At 40.8% G+C, this 21,317-nt stretch overlaps 1 protein-coding gene across 3 annotated transcripts in view; it reads right to left on the bottom strand.

The window, feature by feature from the left end:
* Positions 1–3,348: 3,348 nt before the first annotated feature.
* LOC124797877 (aldehyde dehydrogenase, dimeric NADP-preferring-like) overlaps positions 3,349–21,317 on the bottom strand; it is a 201,924-nt gene continuing 183,955 nt past the window's right edge. For all 3 annotated transcript variants that reach the window (XM_047260968.1, XM_047260969.1, XM_047260970.1), the window contains exon 12: positions 3,349–3,988. In XM_047260968.1, the coding sequence (XP_047116924.1) occupies positions 3,968–3,988 (21 nt within the window). In that variant the 3' untranslated portion in view covers positions 3,349–3,967. The remainder of the gene's footprint in view (positions 3,989–21,317) is intronic.

Raw genomic sequence — 21,317 nt, 5'->3', positions numbered from 1 at the left:
TAAACAAGCTGTAGCAAATTCACTTTAAGCCCATTGTATGGGCCTCGTCGTGTGACTAGAGACTGCGGACCGTGAGGGCTCCGCGGTCTGCCTCACAGAGAGCGGTGCGCATGTGCGAGACATATAGAATCACCTGCAGCCATTCATATCCATTGTGCATTCCGACGGACGTGGGCAATTCCAGCAGGACAATTCAACACCCCACACATCCAGAATTGCTACAGAGTGGCTCCAGGAACACTCTTCTGAGTTTAAATACTTCCGCTGACCTTGCAATGTGCTGTTCAGAAGAGATCCTGCAGGGTTTATGGTGTCAGTTCCCTCCAGCCCTACTTCAGACATCAGTCAAGTCCATTCCACATCATGCTGCAGCATTTCTGCATGCCCGCAGGGGCCTTACACGATATTAGGCAGGTGTACCAGTTTCTTTGGTTCTCCAGTGTATATTAGAAAGGCCCTTACTTTACCAATATACAGACAGCTAATAGTGGTCTGTGTAAAGTTACAAAAATGCTTTGTTTAGATGAGAAGAGCAGCTGAGTAGTAGAGGAGGAGGAACAGTGACTTTTCAAAACTGCAGCTTTTCTTCTAACACAAACACACAGTATATACAGGGTGAGTCACACAAGATGTAACACCCTTTTCATTTTGTGAACTGTTCCATGTATTGTAGTGTTTCGGGATATTTGTAAACATTCCAAAACACAACTGGAAAGCCGTCAACAAGAGATGCTCATGAGTAAATTGATTAAGGATAAATGTAGTGAGAAAGGGAAACTGTATATTTTCCTTTCTTGTATGCAGTGAGTGTGGAGCAGTGGTGGAGCCAGCGAGAAGGGGATCATTAAAAATGGTATTACAACCACTGGTCATCCGGGAGTCATTTGTGCCATGGTGCAGAAAGTGTCTGAATCAGAGAGCCTTGGAGTAAGTGAAACACCAACAGGGGCGTAATGAACAATTGAAGAGTGGTAGTTGTTTCTCTGGTTTTTCTCCCAGGTCCTACAGGATGCATGTACAAATGTTTGAAGGTATTGAAGAGAGTGGTATTATTGTAGCAATTGTTAATTCTGCTGTGAAAAGTGATAATGAAAATGTTGGGCAAAATATACCCCTGTTCGTGCTAAGTGTGGCTATTTATTTAGTAGCGCAATAGAGAGAACGTGCGGAACCATTCCAGGGGTCATAGCGTCTACTTTCATCGGGCGGTGTATTGGGGTCGGCAAAGTATTGCCCTGTTATATTGGTCAGGAACAAAACTTCCCAATAGTGCTGATATAAGACCAACCACAAATCTTACAAAATAAACAACAGCAGGAAAAGAAGGAAAAATACACCCCTGTATCAAAACAGGTTTTTTGGAAAATGTTAGAGCATTGGAGGACATGTATTTTCTTTCAGAATGAGATTTTCACTCTGCAGTGGAGTGTGTGCTGATATGAAACTTCCTGGCAGATTAAAACTGTGTGCCCGACCGAGACTCGAACTCGGGACCTTAGCCTTTCGCGGGCAAGTGCTCTACCATCTGAGCTACCGAAGCACAGCTCACGCCCGGTCCTCACAGCTTTACTTCTGCCAGTACGTCGTCTCCTACCTTCCAAACTTTACAGAAGTTCTCCTGCGAACCTTGCAGAACTAGCACTCCTGAAAGAAAGGATATTGCAGAGACATGGCTTAGCCACAGCCTGGGGGATGTTTCCAGAATGAGATTTTCACTCTTCAGCAGAGTGTGTGCTGATATTAATCTGCCAGGAAGTTTCATGTATTTTCTTGTTTGGTTAACGTTTTTAGCTTTGGTATGAACCAAGATATTGAAGCAAGTACTTTTTTTAATGGAGCTGTATACTTTTTATAACTGCACTTGATTACTCTTGAGAAGACAATCACAGGGATATAGAATTTGTTAATGTTGATATTGAAACTTGTCATAAAAAAATTCAAGAAATGTCCTACAATTTGAAAGCACGGTGGCCAGATCTGGCATTAGCAATGCAAACACTGCCAAACAGAGTTCTCATGCTGTGTTGTGTCAGAATGTCAACACATTTGCCTGTTGGATCAAATCTTCATACTATCATTTAGATATTTAATACAGTAGTTCCGTTTTGCAGAGGATTAAAACCTCTTTATTTTTGGAGAATGAACAGTTGATTTTTCTGTTTCAGCTCTGTTTCACAAATGTCAAACTGTCTTCTTATGACCTTCATGATACACGAGATTCTAGTCTATATCATATTTCCATATACAACATTCATAGATGAACCTGCATCTAAGTGATAAGTTGGTTTAAGGGGAAATAACGCTTTATTCTCATAGTGCAGGCTTATGTTATGGTATACAACTACAGAGCATGGGTGGCAGTGGTTGCACCACAAATGCTGCTTCCGGCCATCATGCTCTCTCATTCTAGTACATTTCTCAAATTTTTTTGTGACAGGTTTCAGTATCAACATTAAAAACACTATTTCACTATAATTGCCTTCTCAAGAGCTGTCAATTTCAGTATAAAAAGTACACACACACACAGTGTTATCCTTTATCCTAATTACCAGTTTGAATAAAAATTTTCTGCATTTATTTTGTGTTCCAGTGATCTAAGTTGTGAATATACCATTGGGTATGTAACGACCGTTTTACAGGTTTGTTGTGGTTACATTCTATGGTACTATGTAAATAGTATTAATCAGTTTCACATTTAGACATCTGTAACTCAGATTCCATCACAGAAAACATAAAAGTATTTAAATATGTTCACAATAATAAACAAACATGCATACAAATTAGGATCTGTGAATGTATCTGAGAGTTACAGGTATAAGGATATTGTCGTTCAGGACTCTTCTATAGCGTAAAATGACCATTGCAATAGACCATGCCTTAAGTATTTTGTAAGAGAAAGAGAAACATCATCCACTAAGTACATACCTTATGAAGGGGGCATTAAAAATCTTACAGCCACCCATATGGACAGCCTTCACTACCATACTCAGGTTTGTATCCTCATAGTGGATGGCTTCTTTTTTCCAGTATAATGATTTTGATATCACCTATTAGGTTTAAATAGGGGTCCTTTTTTCCTCATGAAAAACTTCAGGCTGATTGTACATTGTGCAATGGTTGTTGAGTTCCTTAAAAAGATTTCTGCATTTGGTTCTAGAATGGACTCCACTCCTGATAGTTTTCACTCTTGTCTGTGCATACAGATTAGTGTTCATCATAATTTGTTGTTAGTGTAGTTTAAAGAAGTAGGCAGCAGTGTTTGCTTGTGCCTATGTGTTTAACTTTACTTGTCTCACACCCCAAAAGGCTGTCCTACATGAAAGGTTTTTATAGAATGTGATGAGTGAATGAATGAACAAATGAATGAATTTATTCTCTTTTGTCCTGAAAAAAGGTGTCTTTCTTTGTTACTGCTGATACTCTCTGTTTTGCATAAGAAATATCTTAACTTATAGATAAGTTACTGTATTCATTTTACTTAACAGGTTAAATAAATGCTGCTGGTGTTTGCTTATACAACTATTACATCAAAACCCAGCATTTTTCCACAACACAGCAGTAACTGACTTACTTGTATATTATTTACATATTATAAAATATTTACAATGTATATACAATTGGAATCAATATTATTACAGAACAATACCAATATCAAAGAGATATTTTACAGATCTAATTCAAGTACTTCTTTTGGCAAAGTACAGCTTCAAAAAGTTTTGATTGTTGTGTATCACTATACTTTGAGACAGTAAATAAAATCAGGTAAATTGCACCAGGAAGAGTGATCTTTCTTAAGTACCAGTGAGACACTTGTAACACATCTGTAGAAACTGGCAGGTTGCTATGACATCCATTGTACTAAATCCCACTCTTAATGCAGCACCTAATAAGTATTACTATTTAAATGAAAGAGAACTCTTCCTGGATACTGTATGTCACCTTCTGAGGTAAAAGAATTTAAAATCTCTCAGTTCCCTCCTTGGCTTGCCTGCAAAGAAAGAAAAATTAACATTAGAAAACTTTAAAACCAAGTGAGAACTCTTCCCTACCATCATTGTCAAGCAAATTACATATTGTTTGTTGATTTTTGATCAAAACAAAAAGCTGTTAAGAACAACAAACTTGTTACATGCAGTCACTGAAATAAATACTACAATCTGTGATGGTATTGTGAAGAAGAGACTTTAGTACAGAATGCTGTTTATCTTATTAATAGAGAAATATTTCCTCACTAACATATAATAAATGTTTTAAGGTAAAAAGCAGAGAATTCAACTCCTGAGCATTTGGCAAAATATATAAATTTAAGTAATTCCCTAGAACTTGTTCCTATGAAGGGAAGACCAGTGGTGATGCCAAAATGACAACACCTGCTGACAGAAAGCAACACAGAGATCACCAGAGAGAATGGAAGAACTAGAGGGCTGAGGGACAAGGACTGCTGCCTTGGCAGCAGCGGTGGCCAGAAATTCATACAAACAGGTTTGTCAATGGAAGGAAACTGCCAGAAATTCATACAGACGGTTTGTCAGTGGAAAAGTGAAAGCCAATGTTGACGCTCCATGAATAAAGACGATTGAGACAATGCTGAAGAAGGAGACTAGTCTCTGGAGAACTGCAATAGATAGCAAAATCATCGACGAAATGGGTACTGGAGAGGCCCACTGGAAGTCCATAATAGGGTTAATAGCAATAGCAAAGAGGATGACGCTCAGGACAGAACCCTGAGGCACTCCATTTTCATGGATAAAGGTGTCCAACAAGACACATACCTTAAAAACTCTGTCTTGTAAAAATTCCTGAAGGAAATGGGGCAGGCGGCTTCTCAAGCCCACATGTAGAGAGTACGGAGGATACCAGTCCTCCAGCAGGTGTTGTAGGCTTCCTCCAAATCAAAAAACATGGGCACAGTCTGGTATTTCTGCAGAAAACCATTCACAACACGGGTTGACAAAGTGATGAGATGGTCAACTCCAGAACAGTGCGCTCAAAATCCACATAGTGCAGTGATTAGTAAATTGTGAGACTTGAGCCACCATACCAGCCAGGCATGAATCATATGTTCTATCACCTTCCAAACATAGCTGGTGAGAGAAATGGGGTGGTAGCTACAAGGAAGGTGCTTGTCCTTACCACACTTAGTTATGGGTATGACAGGCTTCACGCAAGCAACTGGGAAACATGTCCTCTGCCCAGATGTGATTGTACATGTGAAAGAGAAAGTGCTTGCCCCTAGAGAAAGGTGCTGCAACATCTGAATGTGAACATTGTCTGACCCTGGGGCTGAGGATTGGGATGAAGTGAGAGCCTGATCTAGCTCCCTCATAGTAAATGTGAGCACTCCCCATTCTGAGGAGAGAAGGGTATCGCCCGATCCTCCTCCACTCGGTTCCAGTGGAGGAAGATAGGGTGATAGTGGGTGGAGCTCAGAATCTTCCCAAAATAGCGGCCCAAGGTGTCAGAGATGCAATAAGGTCCACTATGACCTTGCCTGCTACATTGGCCAGAAATTGGGAAGTATCTTGATCCCAGAGAGCTGTCAGAAATTGACCCTCACGTTGGAAGAGGGAATGGAACTGCTAAAAGAACTAGTAAATGAAACCCAGCTAGCTTCTTTGCTATCCCAAAGAACATGATGACACTGTGCACACAACTGTTTATCATGAATACAGTTCACCATCATAGAATGATAGTTAAAAACGCCGAAAGCACAACTCTGTGTGCAAATTGCGTCACGGCTCGCCTCAGTCCACCAAGCGACCGGGACATGGCATGGTAAAGGTGAAGTGCAATGAATGGAATGTTCTGTGGTGGTAAGGATAATGTTGGTAAGGTATTCTACCTGGTCATCAGAACTGGGGAACAGCTGTTCATCAAAGGTTGCCAGGAAGGAGTATAGACTCCACTCAGCCATGGAAAGCTGCCATTTGAGTTTTGCACTTAGGTGGGGTAGGAGTTCGAAATGGATAGGAAACGGTCGCTCAAGTACATGTCAGAGATAATATGCTACTCGAGATGATGGGCAAGCTGGGCAGCGCAGATGGATAGGTCCAAATGGGAATTGGTGTGCGTCGAGTCTGAAAGGAATGCAGGTGCTCCAGTGTTAATGCAGATGAGGTTGAATTTATTGCAAAGGTCAGCAAAGAGGGCACCTCTCCGACAGGTTTTGGGAGAGCCCCAAAGGGGATGGTGCTCATTAAAGTCACCAAGCAGCAAAAAGGGAGTTGCTCAACAAGCTGGAGGAAGTCTGCCCTGGTGACACCGAGTGACTTAGGGATGCAAATGGTACAAAGGGAAAAGGTGAAGTGAGGAAGGAAAATGCAGACTGCAACAGAGGAAGGAAAATGCAGACTGCAACAGCTTGCTGCTGGGTGTTCAGGGAGATGGTTTGACTATGAACATCAATCTGGATGAGACGGCATGCTGTCCTCAGGGGGAAGGTCGAAGCGGACTGAAAAGAAATGTGAGAGGTCAAAGCAGTTGTGACGATGCAATTTTGTTTCCTGGAGGCAGTGAACAAGTGAATGCTGCAATTTAAGGAGTAGCCATAATTCCTCCTTATTGGATCTAAGTCTGTGAACATTCTGTTGGAGGAGAGTCATGACGAGGAAAGGGGAGGAGGGCAAAAAACGAAGGGGTGTCACCTCGGGGGCTGCCAAGTCTCAGCTTTTGAAGACATTGTTACACAACACAGAAGCTGGAAGATTGCACTCCATGAGATCTTCAGAGGTGTCAGCACCCTCTGTTGGTCAGTCTGCAGAGTCCAGTGCAGAAAAATGGCTGGCGGTGCGCTCCGACGACATGGAGGTTGGCCATGTGAGAGTATCACACGGTGACAGGATACTGTTGAAGAGGATCTTCGAGCCAGTGAAGGAGAAGCCTTTGCAGTTGCAGATGACAATTCAGATGTTTGTTGGCTTGAGGGATGTAAAAAATCTTTGCGGAAGTATTCCTCCTGTCCTTACTGACCAGCTGGTTGCATAGCAGGTGATTTCGCCACCAGAGGCGAAAATTTGGCGGCTTATTGCCCAGCTGGAGGAGAAGGAGACGGAGATGCTACCTTGACACTGGGCGATCATACAGCCACTGTGCTGAATTTGAGGTCACATGTCTGCATGACAATGTCCTTTGTGGAGTGAGATGTAGTAAGAGTGGTACAGTAAGTGCTGGATGGTAAAACACAAGGTTTCTGACTAGCCAGCAACTTGCAAGTGTCAGAATAATGCACTTTTTTCTTCATCCTAATCTCCAGTATGACCCCCTCATTGAGACACACAGGACTATCTCTGGAGGAGGCTGCATGGTTGCCAATGTAATAGATCCAACAGTGAGAAGGAGATGGACAGTCGCCCTCGTGAGCATCCGTACCACGTGTTACACATTTGGCTGGGTGTCAACAAGACATTCGAGTGTTTTTGTAACAATGACACTGGTAACAGCACATTGGGTTCAGAATGCATGGTCGGGATGTGATAACTTCATAGCTTGCTTTGATCTTTGATGGAAGCACTACTCTATCAAACATGAGAAAAAGAGTGCATGTGGGCACTAAGGATGCATCTACCTTTTTCATCAACCGATGGACTGCAATGATGCTCTGATCAGAGAGGTAAGTGTGGATTTTTGCCTTGGTCAGACCATCGAGCAGCCTAGTGTAAATAACACCATGCAAAGAATTCAGCGTTTGACAGGTCTCAGCACGAACAGGATACCTGTGGAGGAGCGAAGCTGCAAGCAGTAGTTGTGATTGAGAAACGAGAAGTCATCTCCAAAAGCAAAGTGCCAGAGCAGGATTTCACAGGCCCAACAACTGCATCAACACCTTTCTGAATAGTAAGCGGATTACCCATAACAAAGGACTGACCATCTTCAGTACGTGAAACCATGAGAAGCCAAGGTGCAGCAGGGAGGTGTCTTTGAATTATTAGTCTCATTCTGTTTATGTTTAGTAGACATAGACTGTGAAGAAATGGTTGGCTCATTATAAGAAAATCCCTCATGATTGGCAGCATCTCTGATGACATGCTCCTAGCAACTGGGGCCCCCCCGCAGAGGGGCTAACCCACCTTAGATGATTGTTCAAACCTCCCAAGAGGGACCAATTGGCAATTTGGGAAGGTAACAGCTCATGCAATCACTCCTCCCTGGGCCTGGCCTGTACCAGGGGGTAAGTGTGAACCCTACCTGTCATCCCGGGACTGGGAATTATGTGTTACCCAGTCACCTGTTACATGTCAGTCACGTGGGCCAGCCTTTAGGAGCTTTCAGGGAGGAGAAAGGAAAAGAGGAACCCCAAATGCTGAAGTGGAGGAAGGGTAAAAGGGGAACAAAGAATGAAAAAACAGAGGAAATAGTCTCTTTTATGATGCGCAAAATGCCTTTCGGAAGGGCAGGTCAACAACAACAGCTGTACTTGAGTTAGTTACAAACATAAGTCAGGGTTTTGAAGACAAAGAGTCTACAGCACTAGTACTCTGTGACCTTAGTAAGGCATTTGACTGCATCCCACATAAGGCGCTGCTCAGAAAGCTAAAAACATATGGTATAGTGGGATCTGTCCTGCAAACTCTTAAATCCTACCTGAGAAACAGATGACAGATTGTCTCCATGCAAGAAGCTGATTCAGGTGAGAAGAAATACAGCATGGTGTGCCTCAGGGGTTGGTAATAGGTCCCCTGCTGTTCCTTATTTTCGTAAATGTCATAGGCTCCAATAGGCACACCTTGCAGTTTGCGGATGATACAGCCTTGTTCTCAAAAGGAGAGAATGTTTAACAGGCAGTCCAACAAGCAGAAGTCTTGTTCAATGAAGCTAAGGCCTGGTTTATCATGAACAAAATGAAAATTAATGAAGAAAAAGGATGATATGCCGTTTCAGCAATACTGGAGAGCACTGGGTAATGCAGCAGATGTTAAACTTCTGGGCTTTCTCATTGATACCAAATTAACCTGGCAACAGCACATCAAACATGTGTGTTCCAAACTTTCATGGGTCCTGTACCTCTTGAGGGAACTGAAAAGTATAGTAGCAGAACAGTACCTTCTAACTGTGTACTATGCAATGTTCCACAGCCACATCAGTTATGGGCTGTTGTTTTGGGGCCATTCAGCAGGCTTCAAGAATTACTTTTACTGCAAAAGAAAGCAATGAGAGAGTTCTGACTGTTTACAGCCAGTATATACTGAACTGCCTCTTCCACATAAAGAGAAACCATGACGTGTACAGAAAGAGAAATGAAGTTCACAAATACAGCACTCGCAACAAAGACAGTATTGACATGCCAGGATGTCGATTAGCAAAGACACAAAACAGCTTCCCAGTGGTGGCCTTAAAATTGTTTAATGCTCTACCTGATCACATTCAATCTTTACCATGGGAGCAATTTAAGCTAAAAGAGCAACCTTTCTACAATATTGAAGAATTCTTCTCTAGTAATAGCACAGTGTTTACTTGAGCTGCAGCTCAGTTCCATGACTCCAACAGCAACCATTATATTTAATTTCATTCTATACCTGTATCTATTTTATAGTTGTGATATTATTATAATCTAATTTGTAACTTAAATGTGTCTTGGAATTAAATTACTATCATAGTAGAGTTGTATTCATGTATTTTGATAATGTTGTATCTTGACACTGTCTGTCCAGCTGTGGCTGGTGAATGACATACCATTGATAATAAATGGTAATAATTAAAAAATGGTAATAAACTATTGTGACAGATAAGCCAAGCCACTCAATGTTCCTGAAACCATTGTCCGAAAAGGAGCTGACAAATATTATGAAAAAGTTAAAAGCATAAAAGTGTGCTGGACATGATGAAGTGTCAAACTGCTTAATGAAGCAGGTGGCAGCAGAAATAATTATGCTACTACTGGATATTGCCAACTGCTCTTTCCAAGAAGGAGTATTTCCAGATAAACTCAAATTAGTTAAATTTGAGTATACAAAAAGGGAAAGCACAATGACCCTAACAACTACAGGACAGTATCAGGCTTCTCCAAAATATTTTAAATTCTCATGCTAAACAGACTAACTGCTTATTTGGAAAAACATAATGTAATAACTCCAGCACAGCACGGATATCAGAAAGGGAAACCAATGGAAACAGCAATTGAATCATTAACAGAATCAATCGTACAGGCCTTGGACAACAAGATGGTAGTGTCTAGAGTTTTTCTTGATCCATCCAAGATGTTTGACACAGCTGATCATACAGTCCTAGTAAAGAAATTAGAGAATACTGGTATTCGTGGACATGCAGCAAACTGGATAACATCATATCTAAGTAACAGGAGACAAAAGGTAGCCATTAATAACTTATGCATATCAGAAATTAGAAGCATCAAGTATGGTGTACCTCAAGGACCTGTAATGGGACCTGTTCTCTTCAATTTATTTCTGAATAATATACAAACATGTAAAAATGAAATCAAAATACTTTATGCAGATGATGTGACTGTGCTAAATGTTTCCAATAATGTGGAGGCACTTGAGCAAGATGCATTCATATCAGTCAGTAGTACAGCAGAATGGCTCTCAGGAAATGAATTAATTATTAATCTGAAAAAACTATGTACATGGTCTTCAAATATAAACAAAAAGAAGAACATATGGATGTTTTCTTAGATGAAAAAGGACTGGAAGAAGTAACTGCAGTTAAGTTTTTGGGTATTACAATAGACAATGAGCTAAATCGGAAACAGCAGATAAATACTGTTTCCAGTAAGCTAAGCTCAGTGATATTTATAATGAAACCACTGGCTCAGTATACTCACCGAGACCTCTTGTGCATTGTCTATCATGGACTTTTTGAACCATACATGTGATATGGAATCACAGTATGGGGGAACTCAACTATCATACAACTGAAGAGGATATTCACATAACAGAAGAAAGCCATTCAAATTATATTGAAAAAGAAGTAAAAAGAATCATGTAAAAGTTGTTTCAAGGAACTAAACATTCTGACATTCCCATCATTGTATATATTCAAGACCAATGTGAGTGCATTACATGATCACACAAAACTGGAGACTAATGAGACTGTTCATGCACACGACACAAGGAACAGAAAACAACTGCGGTGCTTTCCACATAGACTTAAGATTTCTGAAAAAGGACCCAAATACTCTGGCATCAAGTTAATACAAGCAATGCCAAGGGAATTACAAGACCTCAAATCTGAGGAAACATTCCCCACAACTCTAAAAAAGTTTGTGATACAAGGATAATTTTATAGTGCAGCTGACTACATTAGGAAACAGTGATCAAAAGTTCATCCTGTGAGTGATAAATCTCATGCATCATAAAAAGAACTAGCAACAGAAATCAGTGTTAAAGAAATTAACTATAATTAGGAACCATTGATGTATAATATAAGCTAATTATATCTCACAAAATTATTATGATTATTATTATTATTATTCTTTCTTTCTTTCTTTTCTCAGACGTTATGTCTGGTCAAAAATGGAAAGTGATGCGGACCTTGATCAAGCGTGACTTCCTTTTAACTGTACGGTATATGTTATATTGCATTTAGGAACTTTCGGGTGAATGAACATGTATCAATAATTACGGATTTCTGTAGTTGTATATATAAGTTTGGATGTAGCTGTATTGCATTGACGTACTGGTGGATATTGTGTGGTATGACTCCTGTAGTTGATAGTATAATTGGTATAATGTCAACTTTATCCTGATGCCACATGTCCTTGACTTCCTCAGCCAGTTGGATGTATTTTTCAATTTTTTCTCCTGTTTTCTTTTGTATATTTGTTGTATTGGGTATGGATATTTCGATTAGTTGTGTTAATTTCTTCTTTTTATTGGTGAGTATGATGTCAGGTTTGTTATGTGGTGTTGTTTTATCTGTTATAATGGTTCTGTTCCAGTATAATTTGTGTTCATCATTCTCCAGTACATTTTGTGGTGCATACTTGTATGTGGGAACGTGTTGTTTTATAAGTTTATGTTGTAAGGCAAGCTGTTGATGTATTATTTTTGCTACTTTGTCATGTCTTCTGGGGTATTCTGTATTTGCTAGTATTGTACACCCGCTTGTGATGTGATCTACTGTTTCTATTTGTTGTTTGCAAAGTCTGCATTTATCTGTTGTGCTATTGGGATCTTTAATAATATGCTTGCTGTAATATCTGGTGTTTATTGTTTGATCCTGTATTACAATCATGAATCCTTCCGTCTCACTGTATATATTGCCTTTTCTTAGCCATGTGTTGGATGCGTCTTGATCGATGTGTGGCTGTGTTAGATGATACGGGTGCTTGCCATGTAGTGTTTTCTTTTTCCAATTTACTTTCTTCGTATCTGTTGATGTTATGTGATCTAGAGGGTTGTAGAAGTGGCTATGAAATTGCAGTGGTGTAGCCGATGTATTTATATGAGTGACTGCTTTGTGTATTTTGCTAGTTTCTGCTCATTCTAGAAAGAATTTTCTTAAATTGTCTACCTGTCCATAATGTAGGTTTTTTATGTCGATAAATCCCCTTCCTCCTTCCCTTCTGCTTAATGTGAATCTTTCTGTTGCTGAATGTATGTGATGTATTCTATATTTGTGGCACTGTGATCGTGTAAGTGTATTGAGTGCTTCTAGGTCTGTGTTACTTCATTTCACTTCTCCAAATGAGTAGGTCAATATTGGTATAGCATAAGTATTTATAGCTTTTGTCTTGTTTCTTGCTGTCAATTCTGTTTTCAGTATTTTTGTTAGTCTTTGTCTATATTTTTCTTTTAGTTCTTCTTTAATATTTGTATTATCTATTCCTATTTTTTGTCTGTATCCTAGATATTTATAGGCATCTGTTTTTTCCATCGCTTCTATGCAGTCGCTGTGGTTATCCAATATGTAATCTTCTTGTTTAGTGTGTTTTCCCTTGACTATGCTATTTTTCTTACATTTGTCTGTTCCAAAAACCATATTTATATCAATGCTGAATACTTCTGTTATCTTTAGTAATTGGTTGAGTTGTTGATTTGTTGCTGCCAGTAGTTTTAGATCATCCATGCATAGCAAATGAGTGATTTTGTGTTGGTATGTTCCAGTAATATTGTATACATAATTTGTATTATTTAGCATGTTGGATAGTGGGTTCAGAGCAAGACAGAACCAGAAAGGACTTAATGAGTCTCCTTGGTATATTCCACGCTTAATCAGTATTGGCTGTGATGTGATATTATTTGAATTTGTTTGTATATTAAGTGTGGTTTTCCAATTTTTCATTACTATGTTTAGGAACTGTATCAATTTAGGACCTACTTTGTATATTTCCAATATTTGTAGTAACCACGAGTGGGGTACACTATCAAAAGATTTTTGGTAATCAATGTATGCGTAGTGTAGTAACCTTTGTTTGGTTTTAGCTTGATATGTCACCTCTGCATCTATTATCAGTTGCTCTTTACATCCTCGTGCTCCTTTGCAACAGTCTTTTTGTTCTTAATTTATAATTTTGTTCTGTGTCGTATGTGTTATTAATTTCTGTATAATGACTGAAGTTAATTTTTTGTATATTGTTGGTAGGCATGTTATGGGGCGATATTTAGCTGGGTTTGCTGTGTCTGCTTGATCTTTAGGTTTCAGATAAGTTATTCCATGTGTAAGTGTATCAGGGAATGTGTATGGGTCTGCAATGCAACTGATAAATAATTTATCTAAAAACAAAGATGATGTGACTTACCAAACGAAAGTGCTGGCAGGTCGATAGACATACAAACAAACACAAACATACACACAAAATTCAAGCTTTCGCAACCAACGGTTGCTTCGTCAGGAAAGAGGGAAGGAGAGGGAAAGACAGAAGGATGTGGGTTTTAAGGGAGAGGGTAAGGAGTCATTCCAATCCCGGGAGTGGAAAGACTTACCTTAGGGGCAAAAAAGGACAGGTATACACTCGTACACACACACATATCCATCCGCACATACACAGACACAAGCAGACATTTGTAAAGGCAAAGAGTTTGGGCAGAGATGTCAGCCGAGGCGGAAGTACAGAGGCAAAGATGATGTTGAAAGACAGGTGAGGTATGAGCGGCGGCAAATTGAAATTAGAAATTAGCGGAGATTGAGGCCTGGCGGATAACAAGAAGAGAGGATATACTGAAGGGCAAGTTCCCATCTCTGGAGTTCTGACAGGTTGGTGTTAGTGGGAAGTATCCAGATAACCCGGACGGTGTAACACTGTGCCAAGATGTGCTGGCTGTGCACCAAGGCATGTTTAGCCACAGGGTGATCCTCATTACCAACAAACACTGTCTGCCTGTGTCCATTCATGCGAATGGACAGTTTGTTGCTGGTCATTCCCACATAGAAAGCTTCACAGTGTAGGCAGGTCAGTTGGTAAATCACTTGGGTACTTTCACACGTGGCTCTGCCTTTGATCGTGTACACCTTCCGGGTTACAGGACTGGAGTAGCTGGTGGTGGGAGGGTGCATGGGACAGGTTTTACACCGGGGGCAGTTACAAGGGTAGGAGCCAGAGGGTAGGGAAGGTGGTTTGGGGATTTCATAGGGATGAACTAAGAGGTTACGAAGGTTAGGTGGACGACGGAAAGACACTCTTGGTGGAGTGGGGAGGATTTCATGAAGGATGGATCTCATTTCAGGGCAGGATTTGAGGAAGTCGTATTCCTGCTGGAGAGCCACATTCAGAGTCTGATCCAGTCCCGGAAAGTATCTTGTCACAAGTGGGGCACTTTTGGGGTTCTTCTGTGGGAGGTTCTGGGTTTGAGGAGATGGGGAAGTGGCTCTGGTTATTTGCTTCTGTACCAGGTCGGGAGGGTAGTTGCGGGATGCGAAAGCTGTTTTCAGGTTGTTGGTGTAATGGTTCAGGGATTCTGGACTGGAGCAGATTCGTTTGCCACGAAGACCTAGGCTGTAGGGAAGGGACCGTTTGATGTGGAATGGGTGGCAGCTGTCATAATGGAGGTACTGTTGCTTGTTGGTGGGTTTGATGTGGACGGATGTGTGAAGCTGGCCATTGGACAGGTGGAGGTCAACGTCAAGGAAAGTGGCATGGGATTTGGAGTAGGACCAGGTGAATCTGATGGAACCAAAGGAGTTGAGGTTGGAGAGGAAATTCTGGAGTTCTTCTTCACTGTGAGTCCAGATCATGAAAATGTCATCAATAAATCTGTACCAAACTTTGGGTTGGCAGGCCTGGGTAACCAAGAAGGCTTCCTCTAAGCGACCCATGAATAGGTTGGCATACGAGGGGGCCATCCTGGTACCCATGGCTGTTCCCTTTAATTGTTGGTATGTCTGGCCTTCAAAAGTGAAGAAGTTGTGGGTCAGGATGAAGCTGGCTAAGGTAATGAGGAAAGAGGTTTTAGGTAGGCTGGCATGTGATCGGCATGAAAGGTCCATCGCAGCGAAGCCCTGGACGTGCGGAATATTTGTGTATAAGGAAGTGGCATCAATGGTTACAAGGATGGTTTCCGAGGGTAACAGACTGGGTAAGGATTCCAGGAATTCGAGAAAGTGTTTGGTGTCTTTGATGAAAGATGGGAGACTGCATGTAATGGGTTGAAGGTGTTGATCTACGTAGGCAGAGATACGTTCTGTGGGGGCTTGGTAACCAGCTACAATGGGATGGCTGGGATGATTGGGTTTGTGAATTTTAGGAAGAATGTAGAAGGTAGGGGTGTGGGGTGTTGGTGGGGTCAGGAGGTTGATGGAGTCAGGTGAAAGGTTTTGTAGGGGGCCTAAGGTTCTGAGGATTCCTTGAAGCTCCGCCTTGGACATCAGGAATGGGATTACCTAGGCAAACTTTGTAAGTAGTGTTGTCTGAAAGCTGACACAGTCCCTCAGCCACATACTCCCGACGATCAAGTACCATGGTCATGGAACCCTTGTCCGCCGGAAGAATGACGATGGATCGGTCAGCCTTCAGATCACGGATAGCCTGGGCTTCAGCAGTGGTGATGTTGGGAGTAGGATTAAGGTTTTTTAAGAAGGATTGAGAGGCAAGGCTGGAAGTCAGAAATTCCTGGAAAGTTTGGAGAGGGTGATTTTGAGGAAGAGGAGGTGGGTCCCGCTGTGACGGAGGACGGAACTGTTCCAGGCAGGGTTCAATTTGGATAGTGTCTTGGGGAGTTGGATCATTAGGAGTAGGATTAGGATCATTTTTCTTCGTGGCAAAGTGATATTTCCAGCAGAGAGTATGGGTGTAGGACAGTAAATCTTTGACAAGGGCTGTTTGGTTGAATCTGGGAGTGGGGCTGAAGGTGAGGCCTTTGGATAGAACAGAGGTTTCGGATTGGGAGAGAGGTTTGGAGGAAAGGTTAATTACTGAATTAGGGTGTTGTGGTTCCAGATTGTGTTGATTGGAATTTTGAGGTTTTGAGGGGAGTGGAGCTGGAAGTGGGAGATTGAGTAGATGGGAGAGACTGGGTCTGTGTGCAATGAGAGGAGGTTGGGGTTTGCTGGAAAGGTTGTGAAGGGTGAGTGAGTTGCCTTTCTGGAGGTGGGAAACCAGGAGATTGGATAGTTTTTTGAGGTGGAGGGTGGCATGTTGTTCTAATTTGCGGTTGGCCTGTAGGAGGATGCTTTGAACAGCCGGTGTGGATGTGGGAGAGGAAAGACTGAGGACTTTTATTAAGGATAAGAGTTGACGGGTGTGTTCATTGGCTGAGTTTATGTGTAGGTGAAGGATTAGGTGGGTGAGGGCAATGAATTGTTCAGTTTGGAACTGGTATAGGGACTGATGGAAAGAAGGGTTACAGCCAGTGATGGGAACTTTAAGTGTGAGACCTTTGGGGGTAATGCCAAATATCAGACAAGCTTGAGAAAATAAAATATGGGAGTATAATCTGGCTAGGGCGAAGGCATGTTTGCGGAGGGAATGTAAATAAAACTTAATGGGGTTGTTGTGGGGATGGTGTGAGGGTGACATGGTATTAGAAGGTGGAAAGTGTAACATGAGGCTGAAATGAAATTGAAAATAAAAATATAAATATATGGGGAGAGATAAAGGTGAATCATCTGGTGGCAACTGAATGTGGCTCTCCAGCAGGGATACGACTTCCTCAAATCCTGCCCTGAAATGAGATCCATCCGTCATGAAATCCTCCCCACTCCACCAAGAGTGTCTTTCCGTCGTCCACCTAACCTTTGTAACCTCTTAGTTCATCCTTATGAAATCCCCAAACCACCTTCCCTACCCTCTGGCTCCTACCCTTGTAACTGCCCCCGGAGTAAAACCTGTCCCATGCACCCTCCCACCACCACCTACTCCAGTCCTGTAACCCGGAAGGTGTACACGATCAAAGGCAGAGCCACGTGTGAAAGCACCCACGTGATTTACCAGCTGACCTGCCTACACTGTGAAGCTTTCTGTGTGGGAATGACCAGCAACAAACTGTCTATTCGCATGAATGGACACAGGCAGACAGTGTTTGTTGGTAATGAGGATCACCCTGTGGCTAAACATGCCTTGGTGCATGGCCAGCACATCTTGGCACAGTGTTACACCAACCGGGTTATCTGGATACTTCCCACTAACACCAACCTGTCAGAACTCCAGAGATGGGAACTTGCCCTTCAGTATATCCTCTCTTCTCGTTATCCACCAGGCCTCAATCTCTGCTAATTTCTAATTTCAATTTGCCGCCGCTCAAATCTCACCTCTCTTTCAACATCATCTTTGCCTCTGTACTTCCGCCTCGACTGACATCTCTGCCCAAACTCTTTGCCTTTACAAATGTCTGCTTGTGTCTGTGTACGTGCGGATGGATATGTGTGTGTGTGTGTGTGTGCGGGTGTATACCTGTCCTTTTTTGCCCCTAAGGTAAGTCTTCCCACTCCCGGGATTGGAATGACTCCTTACCCTCTCCCTTAAAACCCACATCCTTCCGTCTTTCCCTCTCCTTCCCTCTTTCCTGACGAAGCAACCGTTGGTTGCGAAAACTTGAATTTTGTGTGTATGTTTGTGGCTGTTTGTGTGTCTATCGACCTGCCAGCACTTTCGTTTGGTAAGTCACATCATCTTTGTTTTTAGATATATTTTTCCCACATGGAATGTTTCCCTCTATTATATTGATAAATAATTTAGTTAGATGTGAATGTGTTGAGGTGAACTTCTTTAGCCAGAAATTTGGTATTTTATCTTTTCCAGGGGCTTTCCAATTGTGAGTAGAATTAATTGCTTGGGTGACTTCATCTTGCAAAATTATCACTTCAGGCATCCGCGGTATCATCTTGTATATGTCTGTTTCTGCTTGTATCCACCGTGCATGCCTGTTATGTTGTACCGGGTTTGACCATATGTTGCTCCAGAAGTGTTCCATGTCTGTTATGCTTGGTGGATTGTCTATTTTAATGTGTGTGTTATCGATTGTCTGGTAAAATTTCTTTTGGTTTGTGTTGAATGTTTGGTTTTGTTTCCTTCTATTTTCACTTTTTTTGTCTCTTCTAAGTCGTTTGGCCAATGCTTGTAATTTCTGCTTCTTTTCATCTAATTGCTCTATCGCTTCTTGTTGTGAGATTTTACCTAACCTTTTTCGTTTTTTTTTTTTCTGACATTTCATTTCTTATAAATTGTGTTAGCTGTCCGATGTCTTTTCTCAGTTTTTCTATTCTGATCTGTAGCCTGTGTTGCCATGCTGGTTTTGTGGGTTTCTTCTGTGTGTTGGTTGGTTGTGATCTCTGCCTAGTGTGTATATTTAATGTAGTGACTGCTCCTATATAAACCAGTAGTTGTAACTCTTCCATAGTTGTGTTTTCATTTATTTTGTTGTGTATGATTGTGTTGATAGTTTTTATTGTTGTTTCGACTTGTGGGTTGTTTGGCGATCTATGCAAGAATGGTCTAATGTCTGTATTTGTGTCTTTGTATTCTATATATGTCAGCTGAAATTTCTCTTCTATATCTAACATGTGTGTCACTTCGTGTTCTATTTGTGCTTGTTCTGGTGGCTGTCTTAAGGTTTCGTTTTCCTCTGATTGTGTAATTGATGCGTGTTGGTCTTTGTTTGTTTGCTCTGGGATGTTTGAGTCCATTACTGTATTTTCGTCTTCTTCTGATTGTACATTATTTTGTTCCAGTATTTGTTGTACTTGTTGTTTGATGTTTTTTAATTCTGATTGGGGTATCCTGTTATTTTTGATTATTACACGAATCTGATCAGCTAGTCGTTGTTCTGTTAAAAATTTTAATTCTGGGTATCTGGTAATAAATGTTGTGTACACTTGTGATCTGTATCCAGTTGTGTTGGTTCCTAGGTTTGTTGCTTGGCAATAACAGAACATGAGGTGTCGATTAACTTCATCTGACTATCTCATCCTCTGTCTTTGTTTTCCTTCTATGGTGGTTGCAGGAAGCATATCCTGCAGAACACCTCTATTTGGATTTAAATCATTTTCCAGTTGGCTAGCAGTGTTGTTACCATTGTGGGCGGGCATAGGGTTCAAGCGTCGTCCCCGACCATGACGGCGCTTGTCCGAGGCTTCTTTAGTTCTGTCCTGAACCAAGTAATCACACTAAAAGGGGGGTTAGCCCTATTAGTGGTTATTATTATTATTATTATTATTATTATTATTATTATTATTATTTGTACATATCATGTATCTTAAGTCATTTTGTACCATGTAATATTATGAATATACTGCATCATAAGTCATTGTGTATGATTTAATATTATATACATACTGTGAAAGCTCCTATGTATATTTAATGTGTAAGCTGTTTTATATACTTTTATATTTCGTATTATCTAGATTGTAAGCCTAATGACCTGTCCTATGTTACAAGTACATATCTGTACAAAAGGTAATTTACGGGACTAATAAAAATCACAATCACATGCTTGTTGACTATCGGACCAGATGTATGATTGGATACAAAACTCATTAGAATATTCTTAATGGAACAAATCTGACAAATATGAAAGTAATTTCAAGAATATCACAAGGGATTATTAAAGGATCACTACTATTTACAATTTATATTACTGATCTAGTGGATAATTCTGGAGACCCTGTGAGGATATGGTTAGTGCTATTGCCTGTAATAAGACTGCACTGCTGGAAGACTGCAGCAAAATACAGGAAGATCTGCAGTGGATCAACAGTTGGTCAGGATTGCCAGTTGACTCTCAATTTGAATAAATCTAAGGTATAGCATGTCAGCAGTTGAAGATATTCACTACTGTTTGATTACACTGTAGGGGCCAAATCACTGGAAGCAGTGTCTACCATAAAACATCTTGGCATAACCATCTGGATCAGCCTAAAGTGAAATGACCACATAAAACAAATAATAGGAAAATCTGATAGAGGACATATTAATTGGGAAAATTTTAAGGAACTGTAATTCATCCTTGAGAGAAATAGCTCACCACACAGTCATCCAAGACTTGACAATTATTCATTAGTCTTGGATTCTTACTAAATAGGATTAAAAGATGAGATTTTCATCTTGGAATCATTCACTCAGCATGAAAGCATTAAAGAGACTCAGCAAACTCCAGTGGTAGACAGAGGCACTGTGCATCACAGGGAGGTTTGCTGTTGAAATTTCGAGAGAATACTTTCCAAGAAGAGTCAAGGAACATATTACTTTCTCCCACACATGTCTCCTGAAATGATCACAATGAGAAAATCAGAGAAATTATATATCATATGAAGCTTTACTGACAAGTTCTTTCCACATACCATCCAAGAATGAGGAGAAAAGGCAGTGTTATCAGAAGTACCCTCCACCACACACCAGAAGGTGGCTTGTGGCATACAGATATAAATGTAGACAGTACTACTACCACTACCATTTATGTGTGATGGATAAAATTTTTTATCTCAAAAAATGTTAATATGTACTTCAAAGATCAATACTCATCTATTTTTCAAAGCATTGTTTTTTTTCCTTTTTATTGGTCACTGTAAGCATCTGAAATTTTTTGCTGTTAACCTGTCATCTTATTATATACATGTATATTGTTGTGAAAAGAATGGACTGCTACTCATTAAAAAAGGAGGCATTGGGTCACAGACAGGCACAATGAAAAGACTACTAAACTTTTAAGCTTTCAGCCAAAAGGCATTCTTTGGAAATAGAAATGGACACAAATTCATACAAGCCAACTCGCTCACATATGGCCACTGTCTCTGGCCAATGTGACATAACTACCAAATGGCCAGAACCAGTGTTCATGTGTGTGTGATTTGTGCTTCTGTGAATGTGTGAGTGCTTGCTGTTGACAAAGAAGGTCTTTTGGTTGAAATATTAAATGTTTAGTAGCCTTTTCATTGTGCCTGACTGGGACTCAACATCTGCTGTACATGGTGAGTAGCAATCTATCCTTTTC

Source organism: Schistocerca piceifrons, chromosome 5, assembly GCF_021461385.2.
Source record: "Schistocerca piceifrons isolate TAMUIC-IGC-003096 chromosome 5, iqSchPice1.1, whole genome shotgun sequence".
In the NCBI taxonomy this organism is placed as follows: domain Eukaryota; kingdom Metazoa; phylum Arthropoda; class Insecta; order Orthoptera; family Acrididae; genus Schistocerca; species Schistocerca piceifrons.
This window is presented reverse-complemented; position numbering and strand designations above follow the sequence as displayed.